The sequence below is a fragment of the Trichosurus vulpecula genome (assembly GCF_011100635.1).
Source record: "Trichosurus vulpecula isolate mTriVul1 chromosome X unlocalized genomic scaffold, mTriVul1.pri SUPER_X_unloc_1, whole genome shotgun sequence".
NCBI classification, from domain to species: Eukaryota; Metazoa; Chordata; class Mammalia; order Diprotodontia; family Phalangeridae; genus Trichosurus; species Trichosurus vulpecula.
The window spans coordinates 6,404,030-6,420,239 of record NW_023494377.1 but is presented as its reverse complement, the minus strand read 5'-3'; the positions used below and the strand labels follow the sequence as shown (position 1 = coordinate 6,420,239).

Sequence of the window (16,210 nt, the reverse complement as noted above, 5' to 3'; positions counted from 1 at the left end):
AGAGTAGTTGGATCAGTTCACAACTCCACCAACAGTTCATTAGTGTCCTAATTTTCCCACATCCCCTCCAAAATTTGTCATTTTTCTTTTCTGTCATATTAGCCCATCTGATAGATGTGAGGTGGTGTCTCAGTTGTTTTAGTTTGCATTTTGGAGAGTCAGTTCTTAAAAGGTTACTAGTACATCCCTGGATGGAAGCCAGATTGCTAGGGACTGAAAACAGAGTGGGAGGCAGAAGGAAGAGGCAAGGAGAGTAGCAGCTTTTGCTAGAAGTTTGGCTGTGAAGGAGAGGAGAGATATGATAGTTTGAGGAGACAGTAGGCTCAAGTGAGGGCTTACTAAGGATAGGACAGACCTGGGTATGTTTGTAGGCAGCAGGGAAGGAGCTAATGCATAGGGAGAGATGTAAGAGTAGAGGTGGGGAAAATGATGAGTGGGGCTAATGGAAATGAGAGGAATGAGATCAAGGGCACAGGTAGAGAGGTTGGCCTTGGAGAGGAGGAGGCTACCCCTTTGAGCAGAGATTGTGGCAAAGGTGGAGAGAATGGAGAAGAGTCAAGAGTTTCTGAGGTATAGAATAAAAGAGAAGAGAAAGTTGATGGTAGGTGGCTTCTTTCGGGGCAGTGGGACCCTCTTGATGCATTTGCAAGGAAAGCTATTGCTTTATAACAAGATTGCAATGCAGTAAAAACTCTAGACCAGGGGTGGGGACCCTGTGGTCTTGAGGCCATGTGACCTCGGGGTACAGATTCTATACCCCTGTTCTAGATCATCTCCCATGGCACTTGTTGTCTCACCTGTATTTCTGAAATTGATATTTGGAGCCCAAGTATAGATCCATCTTGTTTCATTTGACCGATCATTTGGGATCTTTTTGGACTCATTTTAAACGGATCTTGATCTACCAATGAGTAACACTTGGGTTCAGTCATTCAACCTTTTCCAATTTCTACTTCGTTGTACTATCATTTAGGCAACATGGCCACTTTGACTTCTGCCTTCTATACCCCCTCACTGGGCTACCTCTTCCTCATCTCCTACAGAAGCTGATTGAAAAGGAACCCCGGGACATTCTGTGCACTTCAGCCCTACAGGACGCCATGCTGGCTGTTGTAGGCCTCAGGTAGCCCTACTCTCACTCCATTCCTGGCTTTCTGGTCTTTCCAGTCCTGGCTGTGAGGCTGGGGATGATTGCCACACCCAGTAGCTGTTGTTTTCTTGGCTGAGAATTTATGGTGAAAGGGGTTCAGGAGGTGAGGAGTTCAGGGGGGGCATAGTAGAGGGCTGGGCCTGGGGACAGGAAGACCTGAGTTCAAATCCAGCTTCAGACACGTACTAGCTGGGTGACCTTGGGTAAGTCACTTCATCTCTTCCTGTCTCAGTTCCTCAACTATAAAATGGGGATTGTAATAATAATACCTTCCTTACAAGGTTGTTGTGAGGGTCAAATGTGATAATATTTATAAAGCCCTTTGCAAACCTTAAAACTATCATTATCATCATAATCATCATTAGGACTTCTAAGCTAGAGGTCCCATATAGAATAGGGTGCCCTCTCCTGGAGTGGATGGCTTAGTGTCCACAAAGCCTAGTAAAAGTTCAGGCCCTGAAACCATGGTTCTTCCTTTCCCGTTTACAAGAAAAGAACCTGAGGGGCTTCTTGCTCTCTGGGGGAAGTCTATCCTGGCCCCTAGGGTCCACACTTCCCCCATGAGCTACTCTTTTTCCCACCACTGTATCTCCTCTTGCAGCAAACTAAACCCCCCGCTAGAGGTCCAAGAGAAGTCAGAACTCCTGTACACCTGCTTCCAGAGTGTCTTCACCCTGCCGATGGTGGAGTACCTGGAGAAGCATACCTGTCTGATGATGAACCCCCCCAACATTCAGGTGACAATACATCACAGAGTGATATAGCTCCTCGTCCCAGCCCTGTCGCAACTCACCAGCCACTTTCTCAACTTCTCTGGCCTGAGGAGACAAGGCCAGGCCTCAGGGTGATCTTTGAGCCACTGATTGGACTCAGAATGAGAACCCAGACTGTCCTATGCCCTAGTTGCTATACTATGTGGTCTTGGCTGTGGTCTCCTGGCTTTTACTGTCTGTGGACTAGAGTGACGACATTATTGGCTGAAGGTGACGGGGTGTGGTGGGCGTGCCAAGACAGACGTAGCAAGAGGGCCCAGAGAAATAGCCTGGTGACCTGGCTTACTTCAGAGTTCTCAGAGACATTGCTGGGGGGGTGGGGAGGGACCTGCAGAGGAGCCCATCATTTGAGGTAGTTGTTTCTTAACTAAAAGAAATTGGTTATGAAAAAATGAATGAATGAATGAATGAGTGAAAAATATTCATTAAACACTATGTGCCTGTACTTTGCTGAATATTGAAGATACAAAACCAAAAGAGCTAGTCCCTTCCCCAATGGAACTTACATTTTAATGTGCGACGGGGAAGACCCGGGTAGCACGTATAAGGGAAGGGCAAGCTTTTGTGTCAAGGACCAAAAGGCTGGTTAGGAGAGCAATAGCGGAATGAGCAAATCAAGAGATCCCTTCCAGGAACAATGCAAGACTAACCTTAGTTAAAGGGCAAGAAGGCAGAGGGGGAGGAGACCGTGAAAAGACACTTGAAGTGTAAAGTGAGGCATGTCAGGGACCAGCTAGAGTGGGTTTTGTGTGACACAGCACACCACGGTCCCAGGACAAGAGTTTCATAGTTAAAAGGGTTACAGGTTCCCCTCAGCATAGTCTCTGTCCCAGAGGGCACCTCTGCTGGGCAGATGGCAAGAAGTTGGACCCTACAGTGGGCTACAACAGCATCATTTGCTGAAGAGAATCCAGTTCCCAATTCCAATATTAACAGACCGAGAACCCCTGCTGACTTAGAAGGAGGGAAAATAGCAGGGGGTGTGTGTGTGTATGTCTGTGTGTCTATATGTGTGTGTTTGTGTGTGTCTGTGTGCCTATGCATGTCTATGTGCTTGTGTGTGTTTGTCTATGTCTGTATGTGTGTGTGTCTGTGTGTGTATAGGGTGTGATTACAAAGGAAATAGGCCATCTTCACCTCAACTTTGGGCTGGGACTTTAAACCCTAGTCAAGTATGAAGGGACCAGTAGCAACGAAGGTGGGGCATGCATACACAATATCAATATGCATTTATATCTCCCTACCATATGAAATCTATGGAATAGATCAAGGATGTGTGATTTTATCACAACCTTTCTGGGTCTCAGAAAATAGTCTCAGCTTGAACTTGAAGCTGAGAGAGCTAAGTGACTTCTTTGAGACCACACAATTACGAAGTATCAGAGGCAAGATTTGAACCCAGGTCTTCCTGACTCCAGATCCATTCTGCCTAGTACTCCATTCTGCATCTAATTATGTTCTATATCTAGGGAGAGAGACAGCAGGACATTGTATCCCCCGTGTAGATGCTTCTTTATGACCAGATGGAGGATGTTGTCTTCTTTTCCCTGCAGGGAAGCTGGTAGTATTCTGAGGATTAATCGTCTAGGTGACATTTCTATACTGCTTTCCTCAAAGCTGAGAGAGGCAATATAAATATAATTCCCATTTTACAGATGAGGTAGGGTAAGACTCAGGCATTAAACAACCTGCCCATGTCATATAATAATTAAATTCAGGAGTCTAGAGTGAAGGTCAGGTTGACTGGATCTAGCTTGTCTTAAAAGCCCGGGAAAATCCCTCCCCCTCTCTGGGCCTCAGTTTCCTCTTTTTCCAAATGAGAAACTTGATAGCATCTGGGGCCCTTTCCAGCTCTAGGTATAGGATCCTATGTGTGACCAGTATAGGGCAGGATTTGAGCTGGCACTTGAAGGAAGCCAGGAGGTAAGATGAGGAGTAAGAGCATTCCAGGCCTGGGGGACAGCCATGGAAAATGCCCAGAAATGAGAGATGAAGGGCCTTGTTTGAGGCACACCAAGGAGGCCAGTGTTAACTGAATCTCAAAATATGTAGAAACGAGTGAAGTTTAAGGAGACTAGAAAGTCAGGAGGCCAAGTTAGGAAGGACTTTAAAAGCCAAACAGGGGGCAGCTAGGTGGCGCTGCAGTGGATAAAGTGCTAGCCCTGGAGTCAGGAGGACCTTAGCTCGAATTCAGCCTCAGGCACTTACTAGCTGTGTGACCCTAGGCAAGTCACTTAGCCCCAATTACCTAAAAAATATAACAATAACAAAGCCAAAGAGGATTTATATTGGAGCCTGGAAGTAATGGGGATCCTGGAGTTTACTGAATATGGGGGTGATATGGTCAGACTTGTGCTCCAGGAAGATTGCTTTGACAGCTGACTGGAAGGATGGACTGGAATGAGGAGAGACTGAGGCAAGCAGCTGTCCCAGCAGCTATTGCAGTATTCTGGGGGTGAGGGGATGAGGGCCTGCACCAGGAGGGTGGCCATGTCAAAGGAGAGAAGGGAGTATATTGGTAAGAAGTTATGATGGGGGGCAGCAAGGTGGCGCAGTGAATAGAGCACTGGCCCTGGAGTAAGGAGGACCTGAGTTCAAATCTGGCCTCAGACACTTGACACTAGCTGTGTGACCTTAGGCAAGTCACTTAACTCCAATTGCCCTGCCTCCCCCCCTCCAAAAAAAAAGTGTTATGAAGGCCAAATCTATGGGATTTGGAGGGGGAAAGGATGACGGAGTGAGGAATCAAAGATGACCCCTATGTTGTGAGCCTGGGTGACTTGGAGGCTATCAGTGCTCCCAGCAGTAATAAGAAAGATAGAAAGAAGGGAGGCTTTGGGGGGAGGAAAGATAATGACCATGTCATGTCTATGAGACATCCAGTTCGAAGTGATGACCAGCCAGTAGCAGAAGCTAGTCTGAGGATCAGGAGAGAGGTGAGGGATGGAGAATCACCAGGAGAAGCACCAGAGAGGAAGAAGAGGGGACACAGAGGTATTGGGTGAAGTTTATGTATACATAAAGGAAGGAAGGAAAAAACCTTGATTTAGCACCTGCTATGTGGCCAGACACTGTGCTGAGCACTGGGGTTAGAAAACCTTGAAAAAGCCAGACAGTCCCTTCCCTCAAAGAGCATGAACACAGACAGGGGAATACTGGCCAGTGAGTGAGGGTTTGGGTGGGAAAAGTCACTGGTAGAGGGAATGGAGCCATAAGGCAACTGACCGACCTGTCTCTGCCAGGAATGAAAATAGTGATTGGATTACTTTTGTATCTAGATATGTATGTGTGAGTACTAGACTATGAGCTCCTTGAGGGCTTAGACCTCTCTCTATCTCCCACTGTGTCTATCCTAGGGCTAGGCATCCAATAGGATCCCAACATACATGAATGGATGAATGAATGTTTGTGGACTTTGAGTTGATCTGGAAGTGGGGAATCAGATGACCTTTGGGTCATCTTTTGCCCCTGTGAGGGCCTCCTTGAGAGCCCCCAGACCCATCCCCTTGCTGGTGGTTCCTTTTCCTCTCTCTCCCAGAATCTCTACAGGCAAACAATTCATGCTCTGGATCAAGTACTCCAGGGGATCCTGTCTGAAAACCCAGACCCAGGAGAAGCACACTACATTCTGGAGGTATGGGCTCCCCCACCCCAAGACTGGAACAGAGAGGCAAGGGCTCTCCCTGGGAGAACTGGGCAGGGTGACTGCATCGCAGAGTAACAGGCAGGGTCATTCATTGCATGGAAGCTGGAGATGCTTTTAACCTCAGAGAACATCAGCCAAATCCTCACCTGCCTCAGTAGAGGCAGCAAGGGGAGAGGGGAAAGCACTGGATGGTAAATGCTAATGTCCTTAATCTAAGTCCTAGTTCTCCTATTTGCTAGCTATATGACCTTGAGAAAGTCACTTAGACTCTCTGTACCTCAGTTACCTGCCTTAAAAAATGGGAGAGTTAGACCAGATGGCCTTCAAGGCCACTTCCAGCTCCAGATCTAGGGTCCTATATGCGATCTTGGACAAGTCACTTGGATGCTTGGTGCCTCAGTTTCCTCCAATGTTAAATGAGGGGAGTGGACCAGATGACCTCCAAGGCCCCTTCTAGCTCCAGAGCTCAGTTTTTCTGATCTTCTGCTTGGCAGGTCTGATGGTCTATGATCTCTAATACCCAGTGAAAAGGAAAGTCACCCCCAGGGCCCCTTTAAGTAGAGCTAGAATAGGCTACTTGTTACCCAGAATTTCTGAGATCTTGGGAAGGCCACTTCCTCCCTCTTCCAACCCTTCCCCATCTGCTGTTGTTCTGGGCCTCTGATTTAGAAGTCTGGATGGTGCTCTCTTCACGTTCACGTCCGCTCTTTGGCTCTCATCTGTAACCTGAGAGAGTTGGACTAATTAAGCTTCAGCTCCCTACGACCTTATGACTCCTCTGGGGAAGGTCGGCTGACTGCTTCCCACTGAAGAAGCCATTATTTTAACAGGAACAACTGAATTGACTGTTAGCTTCAGTCTTCCCCCAAATGAGCCTGTGTCCTGATCTCCCTATCATTCCGGGGGGATCTCCGACAGTCTCTCCACAAAGACTCGTCCACCTGCCATCATCCATCTCCCATCATTCAACCATTACAGGAGCTTTCACTGAGGCAGTGTGGTATAGTGGCCTTGGAGTTCAAATCCTGCTGTAGATACTTACTAGCTATGTGGCCTTGGGCAAGTTGTTTTATATCATTGGCCCTCAGTTTCCTCCTCTGTGAAATGAGGCGGGTGGACTAGCTTGCCTGCCCTAGATCTAGGATCCTAGGGGCCCGTGAATTGGCCCTCAGGGGCTTGTCCCAACCAGGGCCAATGATAGGTTCATAGTACCAAGGAGGGAAGAGCATTCATTTTAATATTGTAACACTGAACTCTGTGTTTTTAGGCTCAGGGCCTCCAGAAACAATTCTGTTTAACATTAATCTATATCCAAGGAATTATTGAGCTTGGGGTGGAGGGAGGGAAGGTGGGGTGGGGAGAGAGAGACACACACAGAGAGAGACAGAGACAGAGAGAGGAGGGAGACAGAGACAGAGAAACAAAGACAGAGAGACAGAGACAGAGAGACACAGAGACAGACAGAGACAACTGGAGGGAGGGAGAGAGGGAGAGGGAGAGACCCATCCATAGTTCCCCATGACTTCCTGAAATGAATGCAGTAGGTGGGTGGGGAGGAATCCTTTCCAGAGATGAGAGGCATCGAGAAAAGGGGACAAGTTGAGTACAAGGGAGGAGGCGTGAAGCAATAGAGTGATGGATGTGGAGTCAGCAAGCCTGCCCCCAGGCATGATCCTCACTTCCCCTAAAAGCCCTCCTCCAGGCCTAGGAGCTCTTCCTCCTTTCTCACCCCAGAAGGGCGGCTCCTACCTCCAATCCCTTCAGGTGACTGGGAAAACACTGATATCAACAAGAAAACGGAGTTATTCCTAGGACCCCCTTAATCCATTTCCCAAAGGAATGCTTTTTTCCCACTTTTTTTCTGTATATATCACCTACTTTTAATCTATGGGGCTTTTTCAAGAGTCTGGAAAGAGCTTTAGAGAGAAATATTATTTCTTAATATTTCTAGGAAAATGAAAAAAGTTTGAAATATGGTTTCCCAATATAATCATAAATTTAGAGCTTGAAGGAATTCCAGCTCATCAGGCCAAACCCTCATTTTAGAGATGAAGAAACTGAGGCCCAGGGATCGGCTTGAGGTCAAATGGATAGAACTGGAGCCAGCTGGCTGGAGCTGATTTTTTAAATTTTCAGTGTGAGCATTAACACCTCAAAAATCAGCTTGATTTATTGTTTTGTTAATAGAGTTAAGAAAGTGATGGAGAAAATGTTAATAATGAGGATGAAACATTAAAATGTGCATACATTCCCGCCCCTCCCAAACCCTAAGCTGGTTGTTAAATATTTACCAGCTCATTCCTGAGACATCAAATCCAGAACCTTTGCCTCCAGATCCGGTGGGCTTCCCATTCCCTCACTGTGGACAGAGGATCTGGGAATCTTGGATATCTGGTTCCAAGTGAAGGCCTCATGCTCTAGCTGGGTCTCTTTCTTGCCCCTCTCTATTCATGGTTCTCTCCTCACCTCCAGCAAATGGTCATCTGGATGAATTCGAAACTCTCCCATGTGCGACAGCGGGCAATGAGAAGCAGCACTATCTTTCTCAAGTTCATTGTGGAGCAATTCAACTTTAAAGTGAGTTTGGCCCCTGTCCTGCCCCTCATAGCTCAGATCTTGTGACCCCCTCGATCCCCAAGTCATCTTTTACTCTCAGGGCAGATGACTGGGCCCATTTCCATACCCCTACACTTTCTGCTGTGGCCTTTATTAAGCCCATGAACAAATGCTCATGGGATTGGCTTGCTTCCATGTCTCTGGCCTTTTCCCAGCCAGTGGAATGCCAGTCATAGGCTGAATTGAGGTGGGGGGGGGGGCTTAAAGGGCATGGAGTCCAACCTGTATGTGATTTAGAACCACCTCAATGACATCCTCAACACATGGCCATCAGGCCTTCTCTTAAAGATCTTTAGTCATGGAGAGATCAGCTTACTATGTCCCCAAATAGCCTGTTTCACTTTGTGACAGCTGTAAATGCATTCCATTGGGTCCTCCCAATAGCCCCAAGAGGCGAGCAGGGCAGGCAGCCAATGACAGACAATTCCCCAAAGTAACAGAGTTTATCCCTCCACTCACCTATTAACCCTCCATCTTATCCATGTGATGGTGTGGTATGGTAGAAACACTGGTCTGTGTTCATACTAGCTGAGTGACCTTGATCAAGACGCTTATCACAGGGTATTAAATCTAGTGCTTAAAGGGACCTTGGTGGCCATCTTGTCCAGCCCCTTCGCTTTACAGAGGAGGAAACCAGTAGAAAGTCTAGTGGAGAAAGGGAAATGAGATAGGTGCATAAATGCCCTTAATCCCAAGTCACCAAAGAAAACGTGCTCAGAGTGTTTATGGGGTAGGCATCCTTTGGGTTGGATGGAATCAGGTCTCGTGTTAGCACAAGCCAAGAGGCAAACTTTTCTGATGACAGGACCTGCCTAGCAAATGTCCATTACTAATTAGTCATTAATAAAAGCCCACCTGTGGCCCTCTGCTCCATCCCTGTTTCTGGAAGGCTTTCTAGGAGTCAGTACCCTAAGGGTTACTGTGCTAAATGAGATGCCCAGGTGGTTTCTGGAGCAGAACGGGTGGGTGCTCACAAGAGCATGCTGGGCCTGGGCCTATGTGAGCAGGGGCTGACTAACTCTTTCCCTTTCCTTGCAGTCTAAGATGAAGTTTACCAGGATAGGATGCATGGCGGGCATGTTGGGGATGCTCTGTGGTGATCCTGATAAAGACACCAGACAGCAGGCTATGGAAAGCATCTTCTATCTCTATACCATCCTGCTCCGGCAGAAGGGTAGGCCAGCATTCACAGACCCTGAGCCCTTGCTTGGAACGTTGGTGGTTAGGCTCGGAGTGGGGAGGGACACTCTGGTGTGATTGTGTCTCCTCTGAGGCTCTCTGCTGGGGGTCAGAGGGATAACAATCCTGCTCCTGGGTATGGCTGTGCCTGACAGGACTCCACCGTGAGGCTGAAGCCAAACTGAAAGAAAAGAGGAGGATGGAGTTCTGCCATTCAAACAAGAGCTGTGCTTCACCCACCATCAACTTTTTAAGCAGCTCCTCACAGATTGTAAAGGTAACAGCATCTAGCCAGGCAGATAGGAGAGGGACTGTGGAGCCCATAGGGAGGATTCCTTAGGCCCCAACCTACCTCCTGTTATAGGGCCAGTGACCGGCTACTCCAAACATCTCCCCAGAGAAGGAAGTGACTTATCCAAGGTCATATAAGTAACCAGCCTCAGACTCATGATTTGAACCCAGGTCTTCTGATGTTCAGTGCCCTAAGTTCTAAAATCCCTTGATTTGAACTCAGGTCCTCCTGACTCCAGGCCTGATACTCTATCCACTGAGCCACCTAGCTTGTCTATTACATAGAGGAGGAAACAGGCTCAAGGCCTACAGCTGCCAGCCCCAGACCTCAGGAGGGTGGAGTTGAGGCTCAGCTCTCCATCTTCGACTTTGAATCTAGTCCTGTTCCTGATAGGCCAGGCTGCTTTAGACAAACACAATTTCCAAGGACCCCGGATCAAGAGGACCTGAGTTCAAATCTGGTCTCAGGCACTTACTAGCTATGTGACCCTGGACAAGTCACTTAACCTGTTTGCCTCGGTTCCTCATCTCTAAAATGGGGACACACTGGAGAAGGAAATGCCAAACCACTCCAGTATCTTTGCCAAGAAACCCCTATAGACAAAGTTCACGGGGTCACATAGAATCAGACACAACTGAATTGCAATAACAACTATTTACCTAAAATGGCCATTTTTCAATCTCAAAGCAGCAGAGAAATGAAATTGATTCCCCCTATTTATTGAAAATCTCATATTTGCATCCCTAGAACCTAGTACGTGGCCTGGCACACAATAGACATCTGCTGTGTACCCAGCTCTATATCTGATTATGCTGTGGGGCATAGGGATCCCAGAGCTGGAGCTAAAAGGAAACGCAGAGCTCATCTAATCTAACCCTCTCATTCTACAGAATGGGGAAACTGAGGTCCAGAGAAGGTGAAGTGACTTGCTGTATCAGCAAGACAATAATCACAGTGTATATGATAATTGTCAAAATGCCTATGTGATTCTGTATCACAAAATATACAACTCTCTACGTAGAAGGCAGAAGAAGTAAACCATTTATTCAGACACCAGAGAACCAGATCCCATAAGCCATCCACTCAATTCATTACAACAGTAAAGGATTCGATATACAATATCACAGCATGGAGCCTTGCCGTCCCAAAACCATCCGCCCCCTGCTGGAGCCTTGCCACCAACAAGCAAACTTACAGCATAGCTGCTCTTTCCCTCAGCTCTAACTGCTGCTCTCTCAGCATTTCCTGTGACACACTTTCCTTTTCCTCTCAGCAAGCTCCTCCCACCACATGTAACTTTGGCTTCCTGTGACATAAGCAGGTCACATGGCCTACTAATAGATGGGAAAGATCTTCAAGTCTAAACTGCTAATACACTTACCCAGGGTCACACATAAGATCCTAGGTCTAGAGCTGGAAGGGACTTAAGAGGTCAGTCAGTCTAACCCCCTCATTTTACAGAGAGAGAAACTGAGGCCCAGGAAAGAGAAGGAACTTTTCTAAGGTCACACAGGTAATAAAAGTGTTAGAGGTAGGATTTCAACCCACAGGACCCTTTTCATTGTACCCCACTGCCTCCTCCATAATAAAGGCGCACAGTAAAGACAGAGTCCTTGCCCTCAGGATATCCCCAAAAAAGTGAGGGAGATTCACACAGACATGGAATAACAGGATTCAAACCACCAATAAGGCCAAATGTCATAGAAGGCCCAGCCCACTGGCCATCTTCGAGATGTGAATCCCAGGCCCCACCAGTTGGCTTGCTCCAAGACCATTTAGAGAGCGGCCGTTTGGCCAAGCAGGGACTCTGTGATACCATAAAGAAGGTGTTGGACTTCAGGGTCAAAGGACCTGGATCTTAACTGATATTTGCTGTGTGACCTCAGCCAAATCCCCTCCTCTGATCTGGGCCTCAGTTTCCTCATCAGTAAAATGAGGATCACAATCTTGTCACTCCCCATCCTCAGGGCTGTTGGGAGGATGTTGTTTTGTAAACTTTAAAGAACTTGAGAAATGGGAGCTATAATCAAGTCGGAATCACAGAGCATAATGGAGGCCATTGGTAGGGGGCAGTATTGGCAAACAGTTTACTAGGGGCAGCATATCAGGCATAGGCTCTTTTCTCAAGACAAGAGGAAGCAGCCACGGCTAGAGCTCCAGCTGGATCACAGGACAGTTCATTGAACTTCTTTGGGCCTCTGTAAAATGAGGCAGTTGGATTCGATCACATGACCTGTTTCTTTCCAATGCTCCATCTATGTTCACATGAGCTCTCCCTTCCCCTTCCCCACTGCGGCAGGTTGGGCCATTGCACGCTCGGATGCAGAGGGTCTGGGTTTGAGTCCCTGCTTTGCCACTCACTACATGACCTTGGACATCCTTATCTAGGTCTCTCTTTTGTCCCCTGTAAAAGAATCTAGAAGGACCCTCCCACTTCCAACGGTTTATGAGCCTAGCTTCCTTAGAGCTTCAAATTCCTTCACAGCTAATTAGGTCTTCTAGTGGAGGGGGGCTCAGTGAGCTCTCCTAAGCTGGCTAGAGTAGTGCCCCCACCTGGGAGCCCAGCTTTTCCAGGTGCTCCCTCTGCCCCATCCACCTATGCCCCCCAGAGATAAGTTTGCCCTAGCTTTAGCCACACGCCTCCTGTCTGACATCTCCATTTGTCGCAGACCTTCGGGGACCATTTTGACATTTCGCAGCTGAGGGATTTCATGCTGACCATAGTGGATGGCTTGCACTGTCCTATCCGCTCCCGAGCCCAGACTGCTGCCGAGATGCTGTGTAAGATTTCTGAATGCTACGGGAAACGTTTCAAGGAGGTGAGGAGGCAGCAAGGTTCCTTAGAACATAGAGGAGAGGCAAGGCCCTGTTAAGTTCAGATGATCACTGTTGGGAGCCAAGAAATCCTATGCAACAAACGTGTAAACTCTGGTCCAGTGCCTATCTAGGGCTGCACTGGGAGCTGCAAAGCTTCCCCTCCAAAGAGTTCTGAACATTTGCCCTGACCTCTTCCAGTGGTGCTAGCCTCCATTCCCTGGAATTCAAGAAACAAATTCGGGCAAGGTCCCAAAATGGCACATGGCCGGGTCATGCTTTCTCCAGCAGTAGAGAACAACAAACATTTATTCAGCCTCTCTGCTGGTGTACAGCCTTGCTGGCGCTACATGATGGGGATGCAGAGGCACAGAGATAGGATGGATGTAGCCATTCAATAAGCATTTTGGAAGCATCCCTCATTACTGGGTTAGCTGCTCAGAAACTCTCCATTTTGGACCATTTGGGAAGTGGCTGGGGGTGTGGAGGGGCCATGGACTCCTCCCTCCCAGAATGTTCCACACTTCCCCCCAACAGCAGCAGCTCTTGCTGTATCCCAGACAAGCTCACACATAGATGGGGGTGGGGGGAGTTCTGATCACTACATATGCTGCACCCCACACACCTTGCAAGATAGAAAGCCAGGCCAGGCAACCACATCAGGGACAAAGTAGATTCATTGTAGCTCCTCCTTAGAGGTGCCTATCCATCCCCTTCCCTCTGAGCATTGAGCGTGCTGTAGGAGCCCAGCCAGGCAAAAGCAGCACTGCAGGGTGCTGGGTGAGATTCTAGGGCAAGAGAAGATCGAGCTGGCCCCTGACCCTCTGTCTCCTGCTGAACTAATTAAACTCAGAGCAGATCCAAGATGGGAATCTCTGCTCAGCCTCCCCCACCCCCCAGCCATTGTTCTGGGTTCCCACAGGTCATGGCTTCTGATCCCCAGATGCCCAAAAGCCAGAGGGAGGCTGGGGCTGGGGGTGGGGTTGCAATGTCCGTGTGGTCTTTCTCCAGCTTGGCAGCCAGGCAGGGTGGTCTCTCTCCCATGTGGGGCATAGATGATGCCACCAAGCAGTTGGCTCTGGGCTTTGAACTCAGTATGGCCATTAATGACACTCCCATCACTTTGCAGTTTTAGTTACTTCTTCCCAACCCCTCCCCACCCCCCTCTCCCTTCTGTTCCCCAGAGTCCCCAAGTGGAGCGGAAATGTGAGGACTGCAAAGGAAAATTCCACCTGTGTAAACAGAGGCAGCCTCAAAATCATGGCTCATGTTGCTCCTTATTTTAAGATTGATTGGGTTTGATGTTCTGATTTTTTCAATTAGCAAGCATTTATTTTCTCTCTCCCTCCCCCAATGGAAAAAAAAGAAAAGAAAAAGAAAACCCTTGTAACAATTAAGCATTGTCTAGGATACTCGGAGGGTGGGCCGGTCCCAAAGCAGGGCTCCTTCTGTATCTTGAGGCCATCACCTCCGAGGTGATCACCTTCATGCTCTGTTCTCTGGAATGAAAGTTGCTCATTTCATGGATCAGAGAGCAGAAGGATTTCAAACATCTTTACAATGTTCTGTTATGGTATACATTATTTTTCTGACTCAACTCACTATACTTTAAAATTTTTATTTTATTTTTTTCAGCACTTTTAAGATTTATAAAGTACAGTCCTTGCAAGAATTCTGTGTAGTAGGTAGTGTAGATTGTCCCTATTTTGCCTTCGTAAGAGGAGAGGAGAGGGAGAGAATATTAGTGGGGATTGGTAAAAAAAGCCAGGGAATCCAGAAGGCGGAGGTGAGCACAGAGAATATCCCAGGCATGGGGTGGGGGGTGGGAGAGTGAGGAACAGCCAGTGAAAATGCATGGAGTTGAGAGATGGAGGGTCTGTGTGAAAAACAGCCAGGAGACCAGTGTTATTGGATCACAGTATCTGTGGTAATGGGTGAGGGTGGGGGTAGGGGTGGGGGAGATGTAAGGTGGAAGAAGACTAGAAAGGAAAGAAGGGGCCCAGTTATGAAGGCCTTTGAACACCAAACAGAGGCTTGTATATTTGATTCTGGAGGCAATAGAGAGCCACTGGAGTTTATTGAATAGGGGGAGAGGGGAGACATAGTCAGATCTGTGCTTCAGGAAGATCAATTTGATAGCTGAATGGAGGATGGACTGGAGTGGGGAGAACCTTATGGCAGGCAGCCCCACCAGCAACTACTGCCATAGTCCAGACTTGAGGTGATGGCAGTGTCAGAGGTGAGTGGGAGGTACATAGGAAAGACCTTACGAAGGTAGGCAGACTTGATAGGACTTGGTAATGGATGGAATGAGGGAGGGATGAAAGAGAGGGAAGAACTGAGGGTGGCACTTAGGCTGTAAGAGGTTGGGTGACCGGGAGGATGGTGGTGCCCTCGACGATAATAGGGAAGTTCAGAGGAGGGAAGCGTTTGGGGAGAAAAGATGAGTTCAGGTTTGGGCATCTAGTCCAAGATGTCCAATAGGCAGTTGCAAATACTAGATTGGAGGTTATGAGAGGTTAAGTCTGGATAAGTGGATCTGAGAATCAGAAGCATAGAGATGGTTGAATTCATGGGAACTGATGAAGTTACCAAGTGAAATCGTCTAGCGGAAGAAGAGAAGAGGGCCCAAGACAGAGCCTTGGGGCATGGCCACAGTTAATGTGTTACAACCTGAACAATGGGCCAGCAAAGGAGACTGAGAAGGAGTGGTCTGATATGTGGGAGGAAAGCCAGGATAGATTAGTTTCAAGGAAGAGAGTGATCCACCGTGTCAAAAGCTTTAGGGAGTTCAAGAAGGATGAAGACTGAGAAAAGGCCATTGGATTTGACAACTAAGAGATCATGGATGATGTTGGAGAGAGCAGTTTTGGCTGGATGATGAGGTCAGAAGCCAGATTGTAGAGCCTTGCCTCCAATTTCACTGAATGATATGAGGCCTTTTAATGAGAATGAAAGGAAGAGGAAGTGGAGGCATCTATTATAGATGGCCTTTCTCAAGGAGTTTGTTATTGTCAATCCTTCATTCTGGAAGAGGACCAATGACATCAGGAGGGGGATGTCTTGACTTGCAAGTGAATTGGATTTAAGTGAGGCAGGGCTGGGCAGAATCACCAGCCTCACTCTCTCCTCCAGGGTCCAGTGGCAAGACAGGTAGAGATGACTGGTGATGGCCCCAGATGCAGTGGGAGACCTTGACCTTTTTAAGCTAAGGTCTTTCCCAGGTCTCAGTTTGTCTGAGGCAATGCCCATTCAGTGATTAAAGGCTAGGTAAGAAATGAGGCAAAAGATGGCCTAGTTTGCCTTCATAAAAGAATCCTCAAGGAATTTAGCCACAAAATGAAGGAGAGATATGGGATGATACCTAGCAGGGATGGATGAAGCGAGGGGTTTTTTGAGGATGGAAGAGATACGGGCATGCTTATAGGCAATAGGGAAGCAATCAGTGAGCAGGGAGAGATTGAAAATGAGTGAAAATACAGATGATAGAGGGGACAATCTGCTGGAGAGGGGAGGATGGAATGGGATCACTTGTGCACACAGCAGCTTTGCCTTGGCAAAGAGAAGGGCCACCTCTTTATATGTGACAGGGGTGAGGATGGAGAGGAGTGGCTGAAGGCCTCAGGGTGATGTGGGATGAAGACAAGGAGGGGAGAAGAGGGAGCTCTCATCAAATGACCTCAAATTATTTAGTGAAATTGGAGGCAAGGTTCCCCTCTGAGAGTGTGGGGGGAAGGGGA

The 16,210-nt window shown here is 47.8% G+C and overlaps 1 protein-coding gene across 1 annotated transcript in view; it reads left to right on the top strand.

Moving 5' to 3' along the window:
- Positions 1 to 16,210, top strand: part of LOC118833036 (maestro heat-like repeat family member 5) — a 138,403-nt gene that overhangs the window by 72,799 nt on the left and 49,394 nt on the right. The window contains exons 8-14 of the mRNA XM_036740429.1: positions 1,044 to 1,123; positions 1,752 to 1,887; positions 5,462 to 5,557; positions 8,042 to 8,146; positions 9,224 to 9,359; positions 9,520 to 9,641; positions 12,326 to 12,475. Of these exons, the coding sequence (XP_036596324.1) occupies positions 1,044 to 1,123; positions 1,752 to 1,887; positions 5,462 to 5,557; positions 8,042 to 8,146; positions 9,224 to 9,359; positions 9,520 to 9,641; positions 12,326 to 12,475 (825 nt within the window). The remainder of the gene's footprint in view (positions 1 to 1,043; positions 1,124 to 1,751; positions 1,888 to 5,461; positions 5,558 to 8,041; positions 8,147 to 9,223; positions 9,360 to 9,519; positions 9,642 to 12,325; positions 12,476 to 16,210) is intronic.